The sequence below is a fragment of the Pleurodeles waltl genome, chromosome 3_1 (assembly GCF_031143425.1).
Source record: "Pleurodeles waltl isolate 20211129_DDA chromosome 3_1, aPleWal1.hap1.20221129, whole genome shotgun sequence".
Classification (NCBI taxonomy): domain Eukaryota; kingdom Metazoa; phylum Chordata; class Amphibia; order Caudata; family Salamandridae; genus Pleurodeles; species Pleurodeles waltl.
In genome coordinates this window covers 210,823,591-210,851,513 of record NC_090440.1, presented here as the reverse complement: position 1 = coordinate 210,851,513, position 27,923 = coordinate 210,823,591, and the positions used below count along the sequence as shown (strand labels likewise).

The window sequence follows — 27,923 nt, the reverse complement described above, 5'->3', positions numbered from 1 at the left end:
TCCTTTCACACTGCACTTCTTTCTGTTTCAGGTTTTATTGTTTTTCTTTCATTCTGCCGGCACTGGTCCAGATCCCAAATCCCCTGCGACTTTGAGAAATTCCAGTTCATTTCTAATTAAAAGTTATCAGGTTGTGACTGGGTCAACTGTGTTATGTCTTTTTCTTGAATGAGATTTACCCGAGGTCTCCTTTTTGGTGCAGAGGTATCCTCTGAGTAAACAGAAACATTGTACGCCATGTTATAGATTCTGTTTACAATATCCACCATAACTGCTAAGAAGCAATATCTTTCGCATTGTTTCTGTCTGGCATCTGGGTGCATTCATTGCTATTTCATCATCTTCCGCACTTCAAGTCAATGGAGTTTATTAATCCCAAAACGATTTTTGGTTTTCAGGGACAAAATGGGAGTGATAAACACATATCCAGTGAAGCTTACTTGAATTCATTCGTACTTTTAATAATTGCATTTCTCCACCTCTCAAAAACAAAAGACCCTCCTCCTAGAAATTCTAGGCTTCTCATAAGGTTTTTGGAAAATTGGTCTATAATGTTTTTTGTGAGCAAGTTGATAAACCTCACTATGTAAGACAAGCACTGGCAAAGCTCATAGTCTTACTTTGTATTAGGGAAAGAACGTGCTAATAATTGAGTGTGTTACTCCTAGCTGTCCTGGAAACAAAATCCCATAAAAGAGCAACATCTTGGGCTACAATATTGTGGAAGGTTGGAGTGGTGCCCTTTGGTGACAGGTTGCTTTAGCAGATTTAAGATGTACCCTCAAAGAAGAGTACAATGAATGGAGACGGAGAAGATAAAGGGCCTGATTCAGAGTTTGGCAGATGGGGTACCTCCTTCACAACTATGACGGATATCCCGTCTGCCGTATTATGATCCCATTGTATTCTATGGGAATCATAATACGGTGGACACAATATCCATCACATTTGTGACAGACTAACCTGTTGGTCAAACTCTAAAACAGGCCCAAAGTGCCCATTGTAAGTGGAGCAGTGCTTAATTTGTGCTTGTTGTTTCCGGTGCAGAGCACAGGTACTTATTTTTCTGCCTCAAACATTTACTGTGAGCAAAAGACACATATAGGAAAGACGGAGGGAGACAAAAATGAAAAAGGGTCACAATGGGAGAAAGCAGAAAGCTGCAAAAGTGAGCTGAAAGGGCAGGGAGTGGCTTTAAATGGATTGAAGAGGCCCGAGATGGCTTCAGGATTACTCTGCCACTGTATTCTGTGTTGGCACATTTAAATACAGCAGCCCTGTGTTTAAGAGGAGGACTTTGGGCACTGGCACATTTTTATTTACACATTAAGCACTGAAGTGGAGGAATTGCAAATCACACATAGTCAATGATTGCATGGTAGCTACTTATGCCTAAGGGCCAGCACTTTCGTTGCATCTTGAAGAAAGCCTATATGCTTGCACATCTTTACTACAAAAGCCAAAATCCGACATGTTAGCTTGGCACAAAAGTGGAACAAATGAATATGAAATGACAATTAGTGAATAGATCTTTACCTTAGTATAAGGCTGAGTTTTTGTTGTTGTTGCATACAACAGTGTCTTAAGGGGAACCAATAATAAGTAAATATAAAACTAAATTAATACTGAAACAAACAGATATGGCACAGTAAGGGAGATTGCATATAGTATATTTTGTACAAATTACAACGAAAGGGGCAGCATCAAAAGTAAATCTTGATTGTGTATTATGTGAAGATGAACACAAAGTGCAATAAATATGTCATCCTGTCAGCAAACTAAGTACATCAATCAACTAGTTTGAGAATGGGCTGTAAAAAAGTTTGTGAAAACCAAGGCCTTCTTAGGTTTGTGTGTGTTAAACAATTATGCCTTGCATTTCTGCTGGTAACTTCCAGGAGCTGTTCCAGGGTAAGATATACCCACATAGGATATTATAGCAAATCTAGTGTGTAATTAAAGTAGCTGCTTAAAGAATGAAAACAAAACAAACATGGCTTTTCGTGCTTCACCTTTTTCTAGCTGTACAGTGACAAGAAGAAATGACATAATTATGGCAACATGTTTATTGTTTGCACTCCTTTGGTAATTATAGAAAAGGTAGAATATTTCTGCATATTTATACACATTCTAAGCTACTGTGACTTAAAAAATACTTTTATTGAACTTATATTTAATGATATTGTTTCCAACAAATATCTAACTGTTTTTTTGGTGTGTTCGATTTTGTATTAAAGATTCTATTTTTATTCTCCATGCTTGCAAACATGCTCTCTTTTATTTGAAAGAGCTATGCACGAAGGATTTAAGTGGTTTTTAGAAAAGGTGATTGTGTGAAAATGTATTATAAGGAAATATACATGATAAGGATATTGTGAGCCACTTCAGACTTCAATACCCTTATACAGGAACTCAGTTTCCGGTCTAATTCTTCTATGGTCATCGGAGGCCTCAATGACTATATCCTTATAATGTACGGCAGGGGGTACTTTTTCAATTTATAACAATGTAGGTTGTAGTCCAAGTGAGGATAATGATTAAGGACAGTATGATAGTCCGGATAATGTAATTGTTCAAGGTAATGGAAGTGACCCATTGAAACAGCATGTTTTAAAGTTTCTCTACACAGACATTTAACCCTAAATCAAGTACACCTCAAAAGTTTTGTTTTCAGCTGGGGGGGGGGGTCAATGATCTTTATTGGTAATTGCAGTTATAATTTGTCTATTCTAGCAAATTTTTATAAAAAAATAAGAAAATGAATAATATAAACACCTAGTTAGAATGTCTACAGTTTATCCATAACTATGTAGCCGACAGTAAAGTAATCATCTATCTTTTTTTCTAGTTATCCGACTGAACAGTTCCAAGGAGATGTGGTCCAGCATCACCAGGACAAGGCAAGTGACTGAGATAAGAGGAATAGAGCATGTGTGTGTGTTTATGTAGCCACTCATCTGTATCTGTGTATCATGAGAAACAAATCAATGACCTACGTCTTCTGACAGTACATAAAACAGTGCAGTTATCCTTGGAACCCCCCACAGGTAACCATGCTGTGCTTGCCTCCATTGAGCCTTTTTACTGGTTTGGTGCATTTTTCTTCAGAAATGAAGCTGTCCGGTGCACACGTGTGAATTATAGATATATACCTCCAGTGGTATATGAAGGTGTGACTTGGTATGTGTTTTTTTGGGAACCCTCATTTTTTATTTGCAAATATCAGGAGCAGAGAATAATATGTTTAAAAACTGTGCACAGAAAACAGCCTCTACTTAATACAAAAGTGGACTAGTCTTTAAGCCCAGTCTTTTGCTCCTTCTACCCTCCAACCTGTCATGGTGGCTCATGAGATTTACGTGAAAAAATGTGCTTCACCCCCAGACTCCTTTTCTGCCTTGGACCAAGGATTTCTAAAAATGCAACTCAGCAACCCATAGTTGCCCAAGGGCCAGAATGCAACAATGAAATCTGTTAAAATAATGCCTCTACGCATCTTGGGTGTTCCAGGATAAATGTATTCAGGTAAGTACCAGGAGATAAGAGCGGCGCTCCCTCCACTTCACTATTAAGCCACAACTGCCTTCCCCAGAATCTCTCTTCACCACCATTCCACACTCTATGCCAGGCTCATGCCAGCCTACATTCTACATTCCACTGTGGCTAAAACCACACAGTCCTCTTCAAACTTGCAGACTGGGTTGAGAGAGATGTGCCTGCATGTAGTCCCTTACTCCAAAGTCATTTGCAAGCTCCAGGGAGTATTGGTGGTCCTCTACTGCACAAGGGAATTCAACACTGCAGTGTCCTAGGGCCGGCTACTATCGTACCCAACTCAAAGTTCTGAGCAGGACACAAAAGGGCTACAAACTTAGATCTTCAAAACTTTACACATTTTCTAAAAAAATCAGTAGCTTCAAAAGTGTGATGGTGTTTTGTGAAAAAGCAGCAAATACAAGGGCTGAATTAATGAGAGTGAGAATATTCTCACTTCTGATAAGGAATGCTAGAGCTCTGCGACTAACTGTTGACCAGTTTCTGACAAGCTGTGTACATTGGAATGCCCAGAGCCTGAAGACTTCCTACTGCATTAACCAAGTAGTTCCTGATATTAACACATTTCAAAATATTTACATCATGTATATTGTACATCCACATGAATGCAAGGCCAGACAAACGTTTTACTAGCCGAAAGGTCTGAAAATCATGGCTAACTACCATGCTGGCCCCTTCAGTCACCATTCCGAACCCTGGCCCTCTGGACTCCTGCCTGACCATGCAAACTTGGCTGCTACCAAACAGCAGAGGAACCCCCTTGGGGCAACGAATATGTTTGACCCTAAACTTTGCCAGTGCAACCCAAAATGAGATCCCCAGTCACTCTTTGGAAGATGGACTTGGGCAACTGGGCCATAGCTTGGTCTCCTGAATGCTCCCAGGCAGGGTTCAAAGAGCACCCATGGAGGGTCAGTGGATAGTCAGTGCTTAATTTGTCAGTGCAGGTGGGACCCACCTGCACTCACATTTGGGGACTGGAACTTATTTTTCCTGATCAGACTTTGACCCAGAACAAAAGAGAGACAACCACAGAAGTGGGAAAAGAGGACGAAGAGAAAGAGGAAGGAACAGTGATTAATGGAGTAGGTAAGAAAAAGAACCTACAAGAGCGAGATAAAAAGACGAGCAGTGTCTGTTGGTGAATTAAAAAGACATAAGGTGGAATGAAGACTATGGAGCTTTGGTATTCAGCACCCTAATCTTTGTTAGTGCTGGCAGCAGGCTGCTGAGCAAAACTTTGGGCCCAGCACTTACTCTATAACAAGTTCGGCACTGGGGATAGTCGCTGTAGTGCTCCAACGCTTGCACAGCACTGCTTTACAACTCCCTCCTTGAGGAAATAATTAGAGTGGAATATCACACTTATAGGGGTTTTCGGTGATCCCTCTTCATCCATTGGTCTGTCGAATGTTATTCACATGTTGCTACTGCTCACCCCAGCTTACAGAATGGGGTACTGGGTCAGACCACACTGTATGAGTTTGCAAAAAAAACTGCATAAAGAACTTGCATGCTTGGACCCCTCTTTGGGGAAATAATTAGAACCGAATATTACACTTATAGGGGCTATCGTTAATCCCTCTTCATCCACATGTTGCTTCTACACTCCACAGCCTACGTGATGAGGTTCTGGGTTAGACCACATTGCATGAGTGAGTAAAAAAATGAATAAAGAATTTGCATACTTGCCAAGGCAAGATCTGTTGTGTTTGCCAATGCTTATTTAAACTTTCCTAATCTTAAATCCAGGTACGATTTAAATGTGTGAATGTAAAACCCAGGCTCGTTTTACAGTTCGGTAAATCCAATCACACCTGCACATTTCGCTTGCTTGCTTAAAATGAACGCACTTTACACACATACACTGACACTGCTCAGGTGTCTATGTAACATACTTAAACACCAGCACCTATTTAAATTAAAAGTGTGGGGGAATAAGGGGTGTAGGGGCAACCCGCTTTCTCTCTGCAGGTGCGCTGATGTTATCTCAGGAGACGGCATCTCTCCGGGATCGCAGACAGCCAGAGCTTTTCAGTCTGCACTTGCCTATGAATTTTTAAAGAGCCCCTGCTGCCTCAGGAAAAATATTTAGAGCAAAAGATATTTAATCGCAGTTTAGGTTATGAGTTTTTATAACCATATTACTGCTATTACTTTCCATGAAGGCGGCAGGCTTGTCGCCGCCTGGGGATTCGCATGTGGAGGGCGGACATCGGGCTGGCTGCAGTTTCTATAGATGAGCGAGTCAGCTACAAAAAGCTGGGGCGGCTCCTCCATACGGGCGGAGGAGTGTCGCCCCCCGCCAGCAGTGGCAGCTGCAAACCTTTTCCCAAAAACGATAATAAACTGTGTTTATTATCGTTTTTGGGAAAAGGGGCGGGCCATGGGGGTGACAAGCAAAGAGGGAAGGGCACAGTACACTCCCCGTTAGAGTGCATGTGTGTTTTGGGCGGCCTTCTCAGGCCGGTCAAAAACACATGCGCAGTGTGCTCTCTTCAGCCCAGCACTGTGTTGCCAGGCTGGAGAGAGCCTGCACAGGTTCCCAGTCAGCCTGGAAGCGCCCGTAAGGTAAGTGGTTTTTTTTTAATTTAAATTATTTTTAATTTAATGTAATCCCCTCCCAGGCACCACCCCTTCTACTTTGCGCAGACCCCTATAACTTGTGCGCTAAAGTAACTATAACTCGCGCCCTTGCCACGCGCAGTTTTCTTATCAATAATGTTATTGCAAACATTGAAGTGATATCAAAAATGATATACAAGACATAATATGTAGAGTAATTAGCTGTGCATGGCGAAAGCGTGAGTTATAGTTACCTTAGCGCGCAACTAACTGCTGAATTTCTATGGTTTTGAACAAGTAAATTCAGAATCTAACTATAACGTACCTCTAACCTTTGTTTTTTTCAGTGAATATATATATTTACATACATTTCTTGTGTCACTCAGTTGGAGTGGAGGTGTCTGCTATGCAAGTGTAAGTTTGTAATTGGCAGACAACTTAATAAAAACTGTTTCCATCTCAATCTACAGTTCTGAAAAGGTTGTTGTGGAGATAGAGAAATTCAAGCAAGTCTTCTCCCTGCTTAATGGGCCTACCCATGGAAAGGAAAGAAGCAAAGTGATGCCATCTGTACCCAAGGGTACTGCCTTTATCACCTACAGACTATTAAGCTTTCCACCCATTGATATTCACTGAATACGGTGGCTGAGACATTCAGGTTCTCTGATTCAGGGCTGAAGTCCCCTAGAGAGACCAAAAATCATTTCAGATAAGTGAGCAAAAATATCAACAACTAGACAGGGGATAAAGGCATGAAGGGGCTAGTTATATAGCCCATTTCCCGTAAAGGAGAGCAGCCACAAATCCAAATAGGTTTACCTGATTTCTCAAAAGTGTCAGAATTGGGACAAGGCAATACAGAGAAACAGAATGGAAAAGAACAAAAAATCTCTAGTATGTTGGCATTTCTTATTCAAAATTAAACAATAATAATTCTTTACAAAATATTGCTAATGAAAGCAATTTATGTATCAGCTATTGCAATATATTAAAAAAATAATTGAATCATCCATATTATTCATCCAAATTTGCTTTATAAACACTGACTGAGGATGCTAGGGCCCGAACTGCTGAGATTTTGGGCTAGATGTACGAAAAAATGGGTTTGCGACTCGCGAATTGCGAGTCTGGGCCACTCGCAATTTGCGACTCGCAAACTCGGATGCTGGATGGTGTCCCTGACACCATCTGCGAATCGGAAGGGGGTCGCAAATACCCACCTCATTAATATTAATGAGGTGGGTCGCAATTTGCGACCCCCTTCCGATTCGCAGCACTCACAGGGATGGTGGCCTGCTGGAGACAGCAGACCACCATGTCTGTGACTGCTTGTTAATAAAGCAGTTTTTTTTTTTTTTTTGTATTGCAGCCCGTTTTCCTTAAAGAAAAAAGGGTTGCAATACACACTAAAAATGAAACGTTTTTGTTTAATTTTTTCGGAGCCATTCACAAAGGGGACCCCTTCCCTTTTGCGAATGGGTTAGCACCCATTTGAAATGGGTGCTAACTGCGAATTGCTTTGCAATCGCGTTCGCGGTCACAAAGCAATTCTACATCGCGATGCGAATCGCAAATAGGAAGGGGTACACCCCTTCCTATTTGCGAGTCGCATTCCCATTTTGCGAGTCGGTTACCAGGTTACCGACTCGCAAAATGGGAATGAGCATCGCGATGTGCGTTTTGCATGGCGCAAACAGCGAAATTCGCTGTTTGCACCATGCAAAACGCTTTCTACATCTGGCCCTTTATTCCATTCAGTACCCATCCTTGCTACAATAAAATTCTACCTTATGGCTATCGTGTGGCGCTTTTATTATATAAACAAATTGCTGCTTCAGCCCGTCTTGATACGGCTCCTATTAAAATGTTAATAGACTAATCATATCCCCATGCAGTTCCTCCTAAGAAATTAAAACCTCTAAAGAGAGAAACAGAAGTGTCATCAGATTCTCTCTGACGGTAAAATGACATCACTGAAAATAATATCACAAAACACCTGACTCCCAATAGTATACCGTTATTCTTTGTTTTAATAAACATTTTTAACTTTTAAACGTGTGCTTGTTGCATGGTAATTGTAAGTTAGTCTGGTATACTACATACACTACAAACTAGTTACAAAAACTAACAAAATATAAAAGCATGTTTCATTTTATTAGTGTTTTACTATGATTGGTTTAATAACAAGAGTGCAAAGCTGGTCATGGGGGTTGCAAGTGGTTCGCAGAGGTAACAACTGTTACTCTGTCCTAGCTGTCGCTAAAGGACTCCTCTGCCTGTACGTCATGTGCATGTTTTAATTTACATTAGTGGCATGGTTTTGACTTGTGAATTTTCAATTCACTCATTACTTTCGAGTTAACGAGACTTAGAGGCTCATTTAGAAGATCGTGATCAATGCACCAGTTTTCTTGCGCCCCTTAACAACGCCATGGGAGCACTGTATTTACAGTACAGTGCTCCACGGCACACAGTGTCCACAGCTGGATCAGAAATTCTGTAGCCGTTGTGACACTAAACCATAGCATTGCTGGACTAGTGTCAACATTTTAACACTAGACCAGCAATGATAGGGGGATTCCATTAAAAACAGCACAGCGTCACTTTAACGCCTGCCCTGAGTAGGCTTTAAAAAGATGACGCTGTGACAGTGCGGAATGACGCAGTGAAATCCTGTAGATTTATAGCCACTCATGTCAGACCCTTTCAAAGCAGGACAATATGATGCAGGCCTTCTTCTCAAACAACATCATCACACCTTGAATCACAATATATTGATTTATCTATGATGACCCCCAAGTATAACTCCATTTAGTTTGTATTTGGCGTGAACATTATACCGGCCTCAGGCACTGCAGGGTCTCATGATGCATATATGGCCACATCAAAGACCTTGTCCCTCACATTCATCCTGAAACCGTCTAGGGAGAAGAGAAAATTAACTTACCAGGAAGTCTGTGCAACTCCACCATATGCTACTCATGTGGGTGAAATACCTGAAGGCCACCCTTACAACCCATTTAGGTCTGGCCTGATAGCACAGCTTTCTTCATACCGTACTTGTACATTCCTTTAAAATATACAATGGGCTTAGTCACTCTTTTCACCTAACATTCCACTTAGCTGCATACACTGATGCTCCTGAATTCTCTTTTCCACTTTCCTTTTCAGGTTTATGCTCTTTGTGGTTCTGTTTGTTGAAACCTCTCATTATAACGTCTGTGAATCATAGGGACAGCACACAGCGCCACATACAGCTTTCATTATGATAAGCTACTTAACTTGATTCATTAGAATAGTGGTTTTGAACCTGTGTCCGCTGACTCCTAGGATCTGTGACGCCTACTCAGGTGTCTGTCTCTGTTTAGAAATTTAAACATTAAGATTAATAAATTATATAAAGAAGCAAAATTAGAACATTTAAAACATTCTATAAATTCATTTTAAATTGGAAGCTAAAAATAAGTTGATACATTTAGCTTGATGCATTGGAACAATGCAAGTACAGCAAACAGAATATAGCACAGATGAAGGGTGGCCTTCACTTAAGTGCTGACAGAAAGAGAGCATGCATTAGGAGCAAAAAATGCAAAGCTTTGTGCTGAGGTTTAACATATTTCTTTGCCTTTAAGAATTAAAAACTGAATGTAGAAAAGCTCCAACCTTCCTGTTAGAAATTGGGTCTCTAGTTGACATAGGAATGCACCCTGTCCAAGCAGGAACATCAATCCTAGTTAGGGTAAGTCACAACACAACCTAAATGATCCTGTACTCACCCTCCATTAGCATGACACAGAGCAGTCAGGCTTAACATAAAAAGCAATGTGTAAAGTATTTGAGCAAGAACTCATACAGTACCACAGTAAACACACCACAAAAGTTTTGAGGTTCAAATTATACAAACTGTTTTGCCATGGGGATCCCCAGTTTCTTGTAATGATTCAGTCAGTGTCCCTAGATTCCAGTAATGATTTAGTGAGGGCTCCACAGAAGTCAAGAGGTTAAGAACCACTGCATAAGAACCTGCATTCTTCTGTCTTGACATAAGAATGTTGACGCATCATGAACGAATGCTCCCAGTTATTGATTTGATGTATGTCCCTGTCAGACAGTGAGAGTTCTGGGAAGTGACATAGAGAGAGTGCATCTAATCATTTACTCGTGCTCCAGAACAATTGTGAGTTGTAAGCGGTGAGAGTGACACCCTACCCGTGACAAAAGTCCCAGAATTCCGAGAGAGTTCTGGGTAGAGTGTGGCACCTTGTGCTTGACAAGCTGAAGAATGCCGAGTGTTCTAGACAGTGGCACCTTGTCTCTGCGCCATGCACCAGAATAGTGGTGAGGGCGCTGTAGATGGGGGAGTGCGCATTATGTAGGGCGCCCGTGCCAGTATCGCGGTGAGAGCTCGAGATAAAGAGAGGGGCAGTGACATAATGACTTTAACACAAGCCAGAGAAAGATGGAGAGAGTTATGCATGAAGGGAGCAGCAGTGCCACCCTGTGGTTGGCACATCCCTCAGACTTCTGCATAAAAAAAGGGTTCAATGTCCTTGTCACAGGCGCCATAAGGAGGTTGAGAGCTCTAGGGGGAGAGTGACACAGGCCACAGACTGATTGTGGGAATTTTAAATAAAGCAGCAGTGGCAGCCAGGCTCTGGCATGTAACACGGACTGACTGTGGGAGTTCTAGTGAGAGCGAGTGGTAGTAGAACCCTGTCCTTGGACCAGAGCACGGATTTATGGTGAGAGTGGGCGGTACTGGCACCCTGAGTGTGAGGGCTCTAGACAGAGGGCGTGGTGGTGCACTGGCCTCGGCACAGGCCCCAGAGGGATTGTGAGAGTTCCAGAGAGCGCGGCAGTGGCACCCTGTCCCTGGCACATGCACCAGAAGGACAGTTAGTGGCGCTCTGTCCTTGGCGCAGGCCCAGTTTGACGGTTTAGAGTGCTTGGCACTGGCACCCTGCCCCTGCCGCTTACACCAGAAGGACAGTTAGTGTTCTAGACAGATGGAGGAGTGCTCTGTCCTTGGCACAGGCCCACTTTGTGAGTCCCTTATGAGAGAGTGGCACTTACAGCCTGTCCTTGGCACATGCAGGAAAAGGTTGGCAGCCTCGGGTGATTCAGGTTTACGGATCTTCAGAAGAATGTCTAGAAATCTCACTGTGTTGCTAGCTCTACGGGCAGATAATAATTAGCACTAAACCCAGGGTTTGATGTAAAGAACCCTGCCCCGCCTGCGCAGGAAGTGCTCGAAGCCCGTGTGTGGGCGGGACGGGGCCCTGCCAATCATCCTTTGAACTCATTCTACGCACACCACGACTTCAAGAGCCTTCACTGCGAGGTGACATTCGTTTACAGAGAGCACTTCCTTTGTGTTTTAAAAGAAATGGTTCCCGAGCACAGAGAGCCTTGAAATCCTTTTACACACAAGGCTGCGCTCGTGACAGCTGACAGTCAAAGGCTTTTAAATTGCACCTGTTATTTTACACACATGGCAACAGCATCCGCTCTTCCTGCATCCGCCTCCGCGGTCGCGGCAGGTCCTTTCTGTGTACATAGCACAGGAAAGGAGCGTGATTAAATGTCAACTAGTGATGTTGGAGTGCCATGGCTTTAACGCCTCAGCAGCATATGTGTTTGCACAGCCTTGATTATTATTATTTTTTTTGGTGGGGGGGTGGAGGTTTAAACAACACCGGGCCCTGATGAGGCAGGAAAGAATCGTAGAATCCTTCTCATATTAATTTCTGGCTGTCCCTCCCGCGCTTTCCGATCTCCATAACAGAAACCTGATAAAAGCTAGAGTTTAGTTCTAGCTGCTGGCTTCTCCCTATGACCTGCAAGTCCCGAGTTTCATTAGCCAGGGAAGTAGCTTGAAGGGGCGAGGGGTGTTTGGGGTGGTGCACCCTCCTAATAAATATACTTCCTGGTTAATAGTTGGGTACAGGTGCTTTCAGTCGGGCATGATGAGATGGTTCTTGGATTTCACCAGGATTATTTACATTTAAACAAGCCCCTTCCCCCCAAAAAAAACAAAAACACTCACTGATCAAGCTACGCTCCTGTCAAGAGGGTCAGAGTCATTAATCCTTCATAGCAAGATACATTCAGTATCATTGAGTAAGAGTAACTGAGCGCATACTCATTATAGCAAAGAGAAGTGAGAACACAAGCTCAGAGAAACAGAGCACCTGCTACCTGTAGGGGGGAGAGTGTGCTTGGCTACCAGATGTTTGCATGTCAACTAGGACACCAGGCTCCAGTCCTCAATGTTCATTTACACAGCTCCAATGCATTCTTGGAGTAGTAGTCCTAATAAACATCTAGGCTGTTGCAGGCCAAAGTGGAGAAAGGAGTACACCGGTGGAGTAACTGTGAGTACAAAGAATACCTGAGCTATTACAGCAGTGCCCTCAGACAGAAAAGAATTCGAGCACAACATAGTTAATTCAGGGATAAATAAACATCACAGACAATCTCTGCACTCTGCTCTGTGTACTCCTCATCTGCAAAGCACCTTGCAATATTGGCTACTCAGTGGGCCTCAGAATACATGGTGCCATCTGATGACAGAATGAAGTTGCCCATTCGGTTGGAATTCCAAATCTATTGTAAATACCTCATTCATGGGTGAGCTCGTCAGCACTTACAAGAGAAATGCCCCTGTTCCCACCGCCTATGAACGAGTTGACAGAGGACTGTTATGACCAGCATCTTTGTGGCTGACTTCCACTGGATCCCTGAGGCTGTTCAATCAAGGATCCTTCTCACTATAAATGTGTGATTCACTAGTAGATTTAAATCAGCTGTCACATTTCTCTTGTTCTTGCGTCCCTAAATCTCTTAATCTGTGCTGCACAGTGCCTTGAGTGCACTTTGTAAATGCTCTCAACAAAATCTCTCTATAATCAGTTGGACAGATGTAATTTGGAGAACATCGGCTATAGGAAAAGTGGAAAGGGATATGTTACCCCCAATGACATACAGGTCAGGCTAACAACTGCGTCTAGTAGGAAGAAGCGTGAGCCGTGGACTCGTCACAGAGAATTTACAATGCCAGAACTTAAAGATCTTCCAATAATGATTTAACCTATCTTGTGCTTAGATGACAGAGAATTTATTCTGCATGTACTCAGTCAAGCCTGAGACTCACACTGAATATAAAGGCAAGAGTCCATTAATGCAGGAGCAGGGCTTCTTTTTTTACAAAGAGGGTGTCCTTACCAATACCTCTGATACAGGGGTGTTGATTCTACAACCATGGAGTAATGATACCAGGGGGTCTGGTAAATCTGGATGTGTTGAATTAACAGGGTATTCGAGTTGAACACATGGAATCCTCAGAGTAATTAGGCGTTAACAGGGGCATCAGTAATTTCAGGTGGGATACCTCTTGCAAATTTGTGTCTTGTCCATGTATTTTAGTACCCCAAATCTCTGGGTGAAAAAAATATATAAATAGTGTTGTACCAGTTTATGTTGTATTTCTATAGCATGAACCAAGCCTAAAGGCAGTAGAGTGCTTTACTGGGTCAAAGACAAGCATAAAGTCAACAGTTGATCAAAGAGATAGCTGGGCTGTAGACGGTTAATGCACTGTGATGTAGTGTTCTTTGGAGAGGTGCATCTTCCTACATTGGAGGAGCCTTTTTTTTTTTTCTTTTTCCACCAATTTGGGGCATATTTACAAGAAAGTAGCGATTCCGATATGCCACTTTTCTTGTGTCGCCCCGTCCTACTTAACAGCACCATGATCGTGCTGTAGTTACAATACAATGCACCATGGTAGTTGTTAGGACAATAGCGTCAACATTTTTGACGCTATTGTGGCTCTTTGCTGCACTAGCATCAAAAATGTTGATGCTGGTACAGCACAGCATAGGAAGGCCCATTGATTAAAATGGGTGCGTCATTTCAATGCCTGATCTGAGCAGGCGTTAAAAATGATGGAAAAAATGACAGTGAAATGTTGTAAATTTCACTGCACCATTTTTTCGGGCCTCCGAGCATCGAAATGCCTCCTTTATTAAATTGTACCTGGCTCAGGCATAATTTGACACAAAGGTTTACAAAGTGGCGCAATTCAAGCATTGCGCCACTATGTAAATACTAAGTGGGAGAAAGGCCTCCATAATACCAAACTTAGCATAAAAAAATGATGCTAGGGTGGCGCTAGCAGCTTGTAAATAGGCCCTTAGTCTGCAGTCTGATGGTGCTTTGGGTGTGCCCAGAACCACCAGAGGTGGTGAACTTGTACGCACGATAAGCAGGTGTGCCGGTCGTGATGGCTTTGTAAATGATGGAGATAGTTTTGAAGATGGTGCGCCCAACATGAGGAGCCAATGAAGTTCCATCAGGGCTGATGTGAGTGTGGTGTTCCTGCAGACCTCATGCGCAATTGAGGTCTAAATAAGAGAGGCCAGACCTGCTGCTCATGGTAAAAGAACTCATTTTTATCAGTGTGACATAAGAATGAGAAGAGAACAGAGACTCTACCAATTAAATAGCAATGAGTTCAGAACTTCGGCTTAGTTGAACTAATCTCCTACTGCAGGGGTGGAAAGACACCAAAGGTGCAGCTCAAGGGAATAATGTCTACTCATTGTAATACAGCAGTGCTTAATTTGTGCTTGTTGTTTCCGGTGCTGAGCGCCGGCACTTATTTGTGAGGGCCGGGGCTTATTCTTATGCCTCAAGCATTTGCTGCGAGCAAAAGACACATATGGGAAAGACGGAAGAAGGAAAAACTAAAAAGCGTCATAAAAGGAGAAAGTAGAAAGTTGCAGGATGAGCTGAAGGGGCAGGGGTGGCCGTAACTGGATTGAAGAGGCCCGAGATGGCTTCAGGATTATGCTGCCTCAGTATTCAGTGCTTGCAGATTTAATTACAACAGCCTCTTGTTTAAGAGAAGGGCTTTGAGCACCGGCACCTCCTAATTTGCACATTAAGCACTGTAATACAGAGATGAGCAAGTGGGCTACTCAGAGTAACGAGCTCTACGGTTTGGAGGAAAAGGATGTTAGAGGTGCAGACATCACAGTCCATAGCAGAAGTTTTAGATTTTTGTCGCTTAACCCGCTGGAATCGCGGCGTAAACTTTGAAACTTTGAAAGCGCGCGTTCCTATGCGTCTACAGGGCGTCTATGTCACTGGCCTGAAAGAATTGGCTTCAGTATATCTGGAAAGTGTTATGTAGGATAGATTAGCAGTCATCGTGGTGGAAAGACCGAAAAGCTGAATAAAAATAAGGCCATGTGCTGTAACAATTCAGTTTAACATTGTTGTAGAATCAGTGCCAGAATACAGCCAATAAAAAGAAAAGATAAGGTAGGACGCGAAAGGGTGACGCGATTGCTCCTGTATAAAGAGTAAGTCTGCCACCTTCAGGAAGTTTTAACAACTGCGCTTTCTTTACCGAAGTTTTATTTCAACCTAGGCCCGGTTTCATTGGCAGCGATGCATTCAGCATGGACAGAAGCCGCACTGGGGGCTACAGAACCGACTTTTCTCGCATCGTGTTCCAGGGTTGAATATTTTTGGTGCCAAGCCTCTGGAGGTTAATGTCTCGCGTATGTGTCATTCGAAATGAAATGCAGTCCTCAACATTAGCAAATCCAACTTCAGTGCAAGGGGCGCCCCAATAAATACCAAGAACCCTAATCGACCTTGACTGCCTCTGCTTGACTACCCTGTGCAAAAATATATGACATACTTTTGTGTTTATAAATCGTTTTATGAGCAAGGGTGAATCATGGCCAATAGGGAGATGTGCGAAACCACTACCATCAAGCGCATATCGAGAATACTATGCAATCAGACAATGAAAAATAGAAGTACGTTAAGTTTTATTCTGTCTTTAAAATGTAAATTAAAACCGAACCTGCTTCTATAGAAACGCTATAAAATATATATTCTAGACCAATGCATTTGAGTTCAAATTGGAGAATTGCCAATGCAGAAATATATGTTCCCAGTTTAGTGCATGTGAGTGGTACCCTGATGGTGAGATTCTCTTGACTGAATCAGGAAGTGGGAGTGGTGGGGTCAAGGTCTCTAGAGATGCATATAGCACTAGAAACATTTCAAGTGGTCAACACTTTCCATGGGTGGTACCAACCATTCCAAAGGTGGTATTACTGTGCAGTGGTCTTTTACTCCCTCAGGTATCGAATACTTTGCAATGTCAGAGCATCATCAAGCCACTTAGGTCAGCCGTGATCCAACCTATCACATGCTAATGATGAGTCAATGCTAGACGAGCTTCTCAGTTTCTAAGGAACCCCCAAATTAAATTACACCAACCTCTAGGCCATTGATGCTCTCGAGAAGAGGTGTGCACATGTTTTTTCATTTCACTGTGCCCCTTGAGACACGTCCGCTGCTTCTACTTCCTTTACGCTTTACCTTTTAAGCATGCTGTTTTTTGTATTAGCCAATTAACAGCGTGATGTATGCATTTTCAAGGCTATCTGTGTCCTCTCACCCACTGGGCCGTTTAACTCAACTGCATTTAATGAAAAGGCAGAATGTCAGAACTTTATTTCATTTTGTATTTCACAAGTCTGCCAAGCAGCACTATGATATATGATAGCATCAGACATTTCTGACTTGTCAGCCGACCACATGTAGCATTATGGGCTTGAAATTTTGCTTTTAACACTTTTATTACGAGCTCAATATATCAGCACGCAAAGTGCTGTTGGTTAAGCTGCCTGAACTGGCCAAAGGTGTCATACATTGCATGAACTACTTTCATCCATGTTTCAAAGAGTTTTAAATTAATTTACTCTATTTAAAAAGCTGCTTGTTTCCCAGATAAAATCGAAAATAAACACTGCTCACTGTTGTGATGGTTCACTCTTTCACTGACAACATATAGTAAAGCAATCATTATAAATGCAAATCATTTTGTCTTCAGTGGAAAATTTTGTACAGAGCTTCACAATGCAACATGGACGGTTGGAGCCCAGCCTTCACTAACACACAAAACAAGTGCAGAACAGACAACAATAGCACGAGAAATATCACATGATTCTCACACATATACAGAGCTTGTACAGCATGGTTAGCTAAAACAATAAACAGGAAATAAGAGGATTTAAATGACTGTTGTATGATGTCTATAAACAGATATAAACAGGAAAGAAGTACAACATTCTTGTAAAAAACAGTCAACAATCTTATGGGACTACTGTGAATTCAGGTACTCATATATGATGAACCATCACATAGCTGGTGTGCTATGTTTCATCTGTGGGTTTCACATCCAGCATTCTGATGCATCTGAGGGTAAAGCTGCTTACTGGTTCTACAGTCACCTAGTTGTGGGTTCCCTAGTTTGGATGGAGTTCTGTCTCTTATGTCAATGGATGTGTTACCCCTTTCTTAAAATGTCCGACCTATTTTAAAATTGTGTGCTAGGGAGCTAAAAATCATTTTTGATGGTGTCTCCCTATCCCACAGTTAAAGACCAGAGGGTCAGCAATGGACCCTGCTTCTCCATTCCATAAACATATTTTTCTGTTAAAATAAGGCCATTCACCTTGCTTAGACTAATAGGTATCTCACATCAGCTATTGTGAGAAAGTTCCTGACCCACAGGGCTTGTTACGCAAGTGCATTCAATTTGTCCTTTGCTTTTTTCATAAAATAGGACAATAACAGTGGAAACACCACTTCTTCACAAAGGGTACAAATTGGGCAGAAACAGGACCAGCTTCCCTCCTTCAGAGGACAGATATACTTGGAGAAGCAACAGCACAAGCTTGAATCATCTCAAGACATGTAAAAAGTGGGCAGCAGCAGTTCAAACGCTGCTTCCTCATAGAAGAGGCACAGCTTAGCTGTAGCAATGCAAGCTTCCTTCTTTCACATAAGGTGGCAAGTGTGCTCTTCCATTCTCCATAGAACAGATTCAGCAGGGATAACTAAAAACATTAATCGCTCATAGAACATGTATAGTTAATGCCTGCGTGAGATGTAGGTAACAGACAGACCTCTGAAGCATGTGCTTAACTCAGTGAAAGGAATATATTGGTGGATGAGTGACTGAATATGCAAGTTCTGACAACATCCTCACTTGGGTGATATTCTATCGCAACATCCTTAGCTGCTAGCTCAGAGACCTGCTGTTTGTGTTGATGCCTTGGTTTTTCATTTATTGAGAAGTAGCTGTTAACTGGTTAGTTTTTGTTATTTTGAGCAGCCCAACCGCATCCTAAGTAACAATGTTCTAGAAAAGCATACAGGTACCAAACTCTTCGAAAAGCGTTTGAATGTACATACACCAGGTGCTGTGCAGTCACATTCTCAGTACTGCACCTGTTCAAAATGTCAAGGGCTGCCACTGCTCAGGACTCTTATCACTGATCACAAACAAAGTTTCTAACAAACTGCTACAAAAAAAGGGTTGCCTCATACATGTGAAAATTGTGACACTTAAAAACATTCTTGTTGCACATAACTACAGAATAATGCCATACAATACAGACATGTGACACAGTGCCACATTTACAAAAAAATAATAATACAATGCCACATTCACATGGTATCCAGCAGAATGCATGTGTGTGAGACGCAGCACTATGTTGTCTGCTTGTCTTGGGTTACTGTATTGTGCATTTTGCAACCGTGTGCTTATAAGCAGTTCCATGTTTACATAATGCTTATTTAAGTGCACAAGCCACATATGGCATGCAGGTTTATTGGGGCTCCAGATGTTAACTGAAACATACTTAAACACAACAAATGTGAATGCCACCTTATCTCTAAAGCCCTCCTTTAACAATCTCCTATACAGAAGCTATGCATCCTCCCAGGAGTTCAGTTTTTCCTGATGCTAGCTGCTTAAGTGTTTGGGGACGGGCAGTGATGTCTTCTCTTGATTAGGCTTTATGTGTGTGTGAACAGTCTGCTTCTAATGTCCCTATTTCATGTCAGGATGGCCTCTAGCTTAGGGACAAAGGACCTGAGGCAAGAGTGAAGATTCTGTAGACATATACAGTCTCATCAGGACCCCCATCACAGACCATTAGGCACCAACATCACTGTGTACTACCAAGCTTTTGCACTGGAAGGAAGAAAGTCGGTTTCCATCAAGTTCTTTCTTTTTCAATGTAATAAAAAGTATTTAAATGTATTTGAATGATTTGGTGAATTGATAGTACTTGTGTATTTTGTGCGCTCATACCATTACAGAAGTTTTCTTATACCAAGGTTACAATAGCCTCCTGATTTGCCGAAACAGTGTAATTTTGTAGACACCTGTCCTGACGTCTAGACAGTGGAGGGGGAGGAGCGTCGCCCCTGCAGCAGCAACCGCTGCAAATCTTTAACAAGGAAAGGATAGTAAACAACGTTTATTATCCTTTCCTTGTTAAAGGGTGGGGCATATGGGGTGACGAGTATTGAGGGGAGAGCACTGTGCTTTCCCCTCACTGTGCATGTGTGTTTGGCCGGCCGCCTCAGGCTGGCCAAACACACATGCGCACAGGGCTCCCTCCTGCCTAGCAACACGGTTGCTGGGCTGGAGAGAGCATCCACAGGCTCCCAGTCTGCCTTGGAGCTCCCTGGCTGGGCACTCCCAGCAAATACTGATGCTGCTTTGAGCAGCGTCATGATTGGCGCAGGGCAGGCTGGGAGCCTGTGCCTGCAGCATGCTGAGGGGTCCACGGGGACGAGCGGCGCGCAGAGCGAAGGTAAGGTTTTAAAAAATAATTATTTTAAAATGTTTTTAATGTCCCCCCACCCCCCTCCCTTACACGTCGCCCTGCCCCCTGTGACCCCCGCGATCCACTACTGCCCTGACTATTTTTTTCTACTCCACCAGTTTTCCACCCTGACTAGCCTGGTCCAAATGTCTTAGGAACACAGCTCCTACACTGTTCATACCCACTGAGAAACTTCTGCTTACAGCAGGTTAGGTGTCCCATAGTATCTAGGCAGGTTCAGAAAGGGATTTGTGACCCTCTTAGTAAACAATGTAAGCTACATAGAGGGCATATGTATTTTTAAGTTTATCTTCCGTTTTTGCAGATGATGCAGATCATATGATCCCATAGGCCCCTTATAATGTTTTGCTATGTTAATGAATGATATCACGTCACTCTTCTGCAGTCACCCAGATCGGGCTAAAATAAAGTCCTCATTCTATTTTTATAGCAGGCCCTATTTGTTTTGTTTTGAAAACGTGATGATCAAAATATGAGACAAGCAGATCCTTCAACTTCTCCATTCCGGAACACCACAAAGGAGAAGCCATGACCCACAGAAGATGCACGCTTGCAGGGTGACACCCTTGTGAGTCAAGAAGGCCAGTGCTGCGTTGATTTGGAAATCTGATCTGCAGTCTGACGAATAAACACCTCTCCTTGTACTCCAAGGACAGGAGACTTCTGGACCCGACTAGTAGGGGAAACAGACAGGAGCCTTCCCTTCCCTGAGCACCAGGGATCGGGAGTGCCAAGAGAGTCAGAGCTGCGGGTAGACTCCAGTCTGGCTGGGAAGCACTCTGAGCACTAGCACACAGAAGAAGCCTTGGTGTGCAAAGGAGCCAGGTTCACTAAATTATTGTGGGGCCCATGTCATGGGAGCAACTCCATCGAGGTGGGCTGGCAATCGTGTCCCATTGAAAGCCCTGAAGCATTCGCAAGGCTAGTGGAATTATGGGATTCTGCTACCACAGCGTGTTCCGCATAGTTATGGATATGCCCATTTGCCACATAATCCATCATCTGCTGCATAATCTGCAAAATTTAACGAGAACATGTGTTTCTATCTCAAACAGATTAAACATAGCTAAAAACGTAGCAACATGTGTTGCCGTGTAGTGGAAGACCCTTCACGGAGATTGGCTGGTCACCTTTTAGTTAATTATTGATTTGTTTGGGTGTTAAACTCGTACTAATAAGGTGATTGGTTTGCCCAAGCAGTAGTCACATGAGTAAAAACAACAAAACAATGAAGTAATACTATCACAAAATATGCATCATTATGACACATAATTTACCTTTTCTTGCAGCATTATATAGTCCACTCTGCCACATAATTTGGTCCTCCCTTGCCACATAACTCCAGTGGCCCTGCTCATACACTTGATGGTCTGTGCAAATTACCTCAGAATGCCCCCTCCCTAGCTAAGGCACTCTAACCAGTGATGTACAAGCAAACTACCTTCCCTTAAACTCGAAAACCAGGAAAGAAGTCTTAAAAATAGTTAGGAGAGCAGCATAAAGAATGTGCACAATGTCACTTAATCATCCCAAAGTCTGTCACAACCTTATCACACCCTCCTTTAAAGTCATAGCCGAGGTGAACAGATTGCAATGCATATTATATGTGCTTGTGTATGTGCACTACTCAAAAACAATCAAATACATATATGACAAATTGACACATGTAAACATGATTAGAAGTTATTTTACCTATTCTAAATCATATTTCCCACGTATTAAAGGCTAGCAGTCCTAATATATGTTTCACAATTTCAATAAAAAAGGGGTTGCTTCTGCCATAACTTATTGGTGGAGCCCAAGCTTCTCTGGATGTTGCTATTATACATGTTCGTGTCGTTGTCACAAGGACCCACAAGTGCTGAGTACCATTTTTAAGGGAGGCCTCCTGTCCCTCACACAGCCCTGTGGGAATGTGGCACATTGTGCCCCCACGTGCAACACTGTCACCCTAACATGCGCCTGCTGACACCAACCCTGACGTCTGTACCCGACCCATCACTCACCATTGATCCAACCCCAAAAACCTTCCTGGAATTATGTAATTAACTGATCTTGCCTCAAGCTTGGTCTCGTTTTCCACATTTTAAAAGCTGCTTAAACTGCAAGTCATCATTGTCCGGGCTGGTTCATGGGAGCCTTAATCTGCTTGTTCAGAGACAGAGAGGGAATGAGAGTGCAAAGGTAAGAAGAGAGTGAAAAGGGATAAAGGAATGTTAAAGTATTGTTATTTATGAGAAACTAGATGTGTCTGTTTGTGTGTGTGTATACATGACAGGAAAAGTGTGTTGAAAAAGTGAATGGGAGAGAACCCTATATGTTACCATTGTTGAGAGCGGGGCAGTACCATGATAACCATCGTTTATGTTTTTAAAACAGTAAGAAAAAGTGAATGGGAGAGAACCCTATATGTTACCAATGTTGAGAGCAGGGCAGTTCCATGATAACCAGTGTTTATGTTTTTAAAACAGTAAGGCCAATATTTAAACTTTTTTGCGCCGCATTTGGTTAATTTGTTTGATGCAAAAGTGGCGCAAACTTGCAAAATACAATTGTATTTTGCAAGTTTGCGCCATTTTTGCATCAAGAAGCGGCGTAAATGCGGCGCTAAAAAAGTATAAATATGGGCCTAAGTGTCTGGGCTCTTCTTAGGAGGCCACTGCTGCTTGTATGACTCATTACCCCTGCCAGCGCTTCCAATGGCTAATTCCAAGTACTAATTCCAATTATTCCAGTCCCCCAAAGCTGTAAGAATGTGGTTGGCAGCAGGCATTATTCATTTTTAATGTACGTTGCAATATTAAATACTGTTCTGCTCATCTCAAAATTAGACTGACAGCATCACTATGTGGTGGACTCTCATTAGTATCAGTGTTGAGAATTAAGAGCTGAGCACTGAAAAACACTGGCTCAAATTAGGAACTGATGATTACTCAAGTCACATCTCAAGAGTAGCGTAATGCTCCTCTCCTTCCTCAAATTAAATGCATAGTATATCAGCCTCAGCTGGTGTGCATATATGGTTTGTGCCATGCCATGTTTTCATACACAGACATTGTAAACTAGCACATTTAACAGCAGCACATGAGGTTTAATCTGCCATGTGAGAGAGCATCTTATTAATAAGATGTGATCATGGGATCAGGTATTCACTTCAGTAAAGTGTGTGAAACCTGAAATCATTGAAGCTGCACTTTGCTAATAATATGGAGTGTGGCCTTAGTGATGTAGCAAGAGTGCGAGGACCTGCATGCAAGAACAGAAAAGGCCTCCTAACAAGTGTGGTAGAAAAAGTCCTATTAAAGGCCTACAGAGCCTCTCATGCCCTTGAGTCCCAGTGCTACTGCACCTGCTGCTCTACTGGGAGCTACACCGCTGTGTGACATTAGCACTGTAGTAATGCATGTGTGAATGCTTGGTTACCTCTGTAGTTGAGTCCAGTAGCAAGTTGTACTGTGCCACATGGACTTTCACTGGCTACACTGGGATGGCCCGTCGGGCATTGCTGGTTGCACCTCCTGTGTTACCCAAGAGCTTCTCCCAGGGTGAATAAAAGCGCATAGAAACATCATGCGTTATCTAAACTAGACCTCTTGAAAGCGCTAAAGAAAATATGAGAAGGACTAGTGAAAGGGAAAGGGCTCAGCCTGGAGAGAAGACACCAACTCCATGGTCCTCTCCTGATAGCACTGACTGTGATCATGACTACCTTAGTCTTTCTCTCCACCCTCAATTCACGGCGTTCGTTAAGATGACTGCATAGTACAACATGTTCTACATCAGGCCAACTTTGCGTATCTTTGGAAGTGAGCGCAGTATGCTTAGGAATCTGTTCCGCAGCTATAGACTTCCTAGGCCGCAGGCGGAACCCCAGCCGGCCCTGTCCCTTTTGAGGGGCCTCTTAAGTGTTTAGTTATGCTGAATCGCATTTCTTGCATAATATCACTGGGCTGATTGTCGGCGGCATTGGCTCCGGGGACGCCTATCTTACGCCTGAAGGTCACTGCCGCCTCGATTCCCTGCTTCTGAAGGTCTGACTTAAAGCTGTTGCTTCACCCACGTCACACGTGACAGCAGCCTCTTCCTGGAAGACCGTCCGCCGAGCGAGAGTGATGCCAAGGCCAGGAGCATGGGCCGGGTGGGGAGGGAGTCATGGTCGCTGGGCCATTCCTTCAGATGCCCTTGCGCACAGATGATGTCAGACCCTGCCGTCTGGAAATGGTACCAGGCGAGGTGCCAGCCACAGGACTCTCCCGCTCAGTGCCAGTGACCCCAGCCACCCTGTACTAATGGGGGAAAGACTCTTTGTCTCTATTGAGTTATCTACAATGCCTAAAACACAAGACGGGTTCAAACAGAGATGTTTGTTAGAAACGTCTAGAATCTAGATGAAGAAAAATGTCTTCGAGGCTACAGGCAGAAAGAGATGCATGGGGGGAGTGAGAGACGAAGCCGTACAGACTTTCAAGGACTGAAGAAAATAAGGGGGCAGATATTTTTTAAAGTGAGAATGAGAAAAATTAAGAACGTGGGAGAGAAGGAGAGTAAAAGAGCGAGAGTATTTGTGAGTGCAGCACGTGCTTGTCAAATGTACAGAAACATGCACTGAATTGTGAGACAACTACTGTGGCTAAATCTGTGGTTTGCTTCCACAGGAGTTGGAGAATTACCGCAGCGCCATGCAGAGAATGGCGGACGACATCATCGCGCTACGCAAGCGCGTGGCCAGCTTGGAGGCCGAGAACAGCCAGCTCCGCAGTGACCTGTCCCTGCACCAAGATCTGGGGCGCACTCTGCTGGATGATACAGATATCGACGTCATGACTAAAGCAGAGGTCGCTGACAGGATAGGTACAGAGCTTGGGGGATAACATGGACCACTAGAGAGAAATGAGGCACAACTCTAATGGGGTCGGTTTATCTCTCGCTGAACAAATATACTCTGTGCCAGATATACACGAGTAGTACGTAAATTTACACCTACAAAGATTCCTAATGCCAGCTCTAATAATGAATGCACCTGCACTCCAGCCACTAGCAACGGGGGCCTTCTCTCATGGATGTACCATTATAGGGACTAGACCCTAATGCATTGTCCGCCCACCTCAGACCCTAACAAAGCATCCCTGGCAACAGAACCCGATATAGTGTGCCCAGGCGTGGCTCCTCCGCTAGGGCGGAAGAGCATCGCACCCCTGCCAGCAGCAGCAACTGCAAACCTTAAACTATGTTTATTATTGTTTTGTAGTGAAAGGGACGGGCCGTGGGGGGAAGAGCACAGAACACTCCCCTCAGTGCGCATGTATGCATGATCGGCCATCTCAGGCCGGCCAAAAACCCATGCGCACTATGCTCTCTCCAGCCCGGCACTGTGGTGCCAGGCTGGGGAGAGCAGGCACAGGCTCCCAATTTGCCTGGGAGCGCCCTTGCTGGGTGCTCCCAGCCAATCTTAATGCTGCTCTGAGCAGCGTCATGATTGGCCGCAGGGCCGGCTGCAAGCCTGTGCCTTCAGCCTGCAGCAGAGGAGCAGTGTGGTGGTGGGGGCAGCACGATGCAGGTAAGTGTTTTTTATTTTTTTAATTAACCCCCCAAGCACCGCCCCACTCCTACAAAGCACTGCATACCTCTCCTGAGTGTGCTATTACACCTCACAGGAAAGAGTTATCTCTTATAACAAACCACCCCCACATTTTAGTACGTGGTGTGTGTATATCTTGTGTGGATGTAGCTCAGAGGCAGAAAGTGTCTCTTACTAACATCCTAAGGGGCATATTTACACGCCCCTAGCGCCACTGGAGTGTCACTTTTTGTGATGCTCCGGTGGTGCTATACTCCGTGCCATATTTCCAAGGCCACTTTTTATGGCTTAACGCCACCTTGTAAATAAGGCCCCTTAACACGCAGCACTTTGCGTGTAAGGGGCGTGCAATGGGTGTTGCTGTGGGCGTTCCTCAGCAACACCCATTGCATTTTGACACTGCCCCAGATTTACGAGTTTTCGTAAACCTGAGGCAGCACCAAATCCAACGCCATCCTAGGGGTGACGTTAGCTTGGCACAACGAGAAGAAATGCTTTCACTTCTCGGTTTTTGCTCTTTTAATGTGTGTTGCATTCTGCAGCACACATAGAAGGAGCAAATCGCATTAAAGATTGTTTTGTGCATGATCGGCCATCTCAGGCCGGCCAAAAACCCATGCGCACTATGCTCTCTCCAGCCCGGCACTGTGTTGCCGGGCTGGGGAGAGCAGGCACAGGCTCCCAATTTGCCTGGGAGCGCCCTTGCTGGGTGCTCCCAGCCAATCTTAATGCTGCTCTGAGCAGCGTCATGATTGGTCGCAGGGCCGGCTGCAAGCCTGTGCCTTCAGCCTGCAGCAGAGGAGCAGTGTGGTGGTGGGGGCAGCACGATGCAGGTAAGTGTTTTTTATTTTTTTAATTAACCCCCCAAGCACCGCCCTACTCCTACAAAGCACTGCATACCTCTCCTGAGTGTGCTATTACACCTCACAGGAAAGAGTTATCTCTTATAACAAACCGCCCCCACATTTTAGTACGTGGTGTGTGTATATCTTGTGTGGATGTAGCTCAGAGGCAGAAAGTGTCTCTTACTAACATCCTAAGGGGCATATTTACACGCCCCTAGCGCCACTGGAGTGTCACTTTTTGTGATGCTCCGGTGGTGCTATACTCCGTGCCATATTTCCAAGGCCACTTTTTATGGCTTAACGCCACCTTGTAAATAAGGCCCCTTAACACGCAGCACTTTGCGTGTAAGGGGCGTGCAATGGGTGTTGCTGTGGGCGTTCCTTAGCAACACCCATTGCATTTTGACACTGCCCCAGATTTACGAGTTTTCATAAACCTGAGGCAGCACCAAATCCAACGCCATCCTAGGGGTGACGTTAGCTTGGCACAACGAGAAGAAATGCTTTCACTTCTCGGTTTTTGCTCTTTTAATGTGTGTTGCATTCTGTAGCACACATAGAAGGAGCAAATCGCATTAAAGATTGTTTTGTGCAGGAAGGTGTAGAAGGTAGAAATTTCCCGCACTACGCTACTTAGTACTTGTATAGCACAGCATTTGCCAGTTACTATGCCTCTTGGCACTTTGTGCAAACAGGTGTTCTACCACTTTATTGAGTTTTTTGTATCAACCAAAAAATAAATAATAACTGTGCAGGTATCAGTCTACGGTTGTGATTTATCCAGTGGAGATTCTCCATGCAGAATTCTGTTTCCGAACCACATTGATGTGACCGGTTGGTTTCAAGGGTGTGGTTTATGTTCTCAGAGGTTTTCTTAAAGGGGTGGCTGTTGTGGTTCTCTTGTTCCCCCTGTCCCATCATAGTCACCCGAGGCTCTTGTTCCCAAAGACCTCATGATTCCCAGTCCCTCTAATGTCTTTGGGCCTGATTTAGATATTGGCGGACAGGTTACTCTGTCACAATGTTGACAGATATCCTATCTGCCGAAATCTAAATCCCATAGGATTTAATGGGATTTAGATTTTGGTGGACGGGATATCTGTCACCGTTGTAAAGGAGTAACCCGTCCACCAATATCTAAATCAGTCCCTTTGTCCGTGCATCTACATCTTGCAGACTCCCTGGGATAGGTGATGGATGTCGAGACCCTACAGAAATAGCAACAGACAGGTACACTATCCAGATACTCTATCCTCTATTGGCAGATGAGGAATAGTTCTGCTGTCTGTGGCAAATAAGGAATAGCTAAGATGAGCGTAACAAATGAGGGATACCAATGCTGTGTGTGCCATCTAATCGATTGCTCCACTGTCTGCACTTAGCGAGGAAGACCCACTTGAAAAAGGGTAATTCTGGAGTTAGTGGCAATGGACATGTAGCCTAACGCACCTTTCACTGGATAGGTTACAGTCTATTCCGTGCCCTGGCGCTGACATAGTTACAGAACTCTCCCTGCCCAGGAGGATTGCAGAGACAGGTGGGCTTTGCTTCTCTCTTTGATATATTAACTTTCAGGCTCAAGTCAACCTCCTGCGCTCTCTCACTAATCAATATATTTAGCTTTAGAGCGTTTCAGAAGACGTTTGTTAA

General features: G+C 43.7%; 1 protein-coding gene across 3 annotated transcripts in view; it reads left to right on the top strand.

The window, feature by feature from the left end:
- The window catches only part of CCDC33 (coiled-coil domain containing 33), an 808,167-nt gene that overhangs the window by 699,530 nt on the left and 80,714 nt on the right, over positions 1-27,923 (top strand). For all 3 annotated transcript variants that reach the window (XM_069222214.1, XM_069222216.1, XM_069222217.1), the window contains exons 15-16: positions 2,849-2,900; positions 24,506-24,701. In XM_069222214.1, the coding sequence (XP_069078315.1) occupies positions 2,849-2,900; positions 24,506-24,701 (248 nt within the window). The remainder of the gene's footprint in view (positions 1-2,848; positions 2,901-24,505; positions 24,702-27,923) is intronic.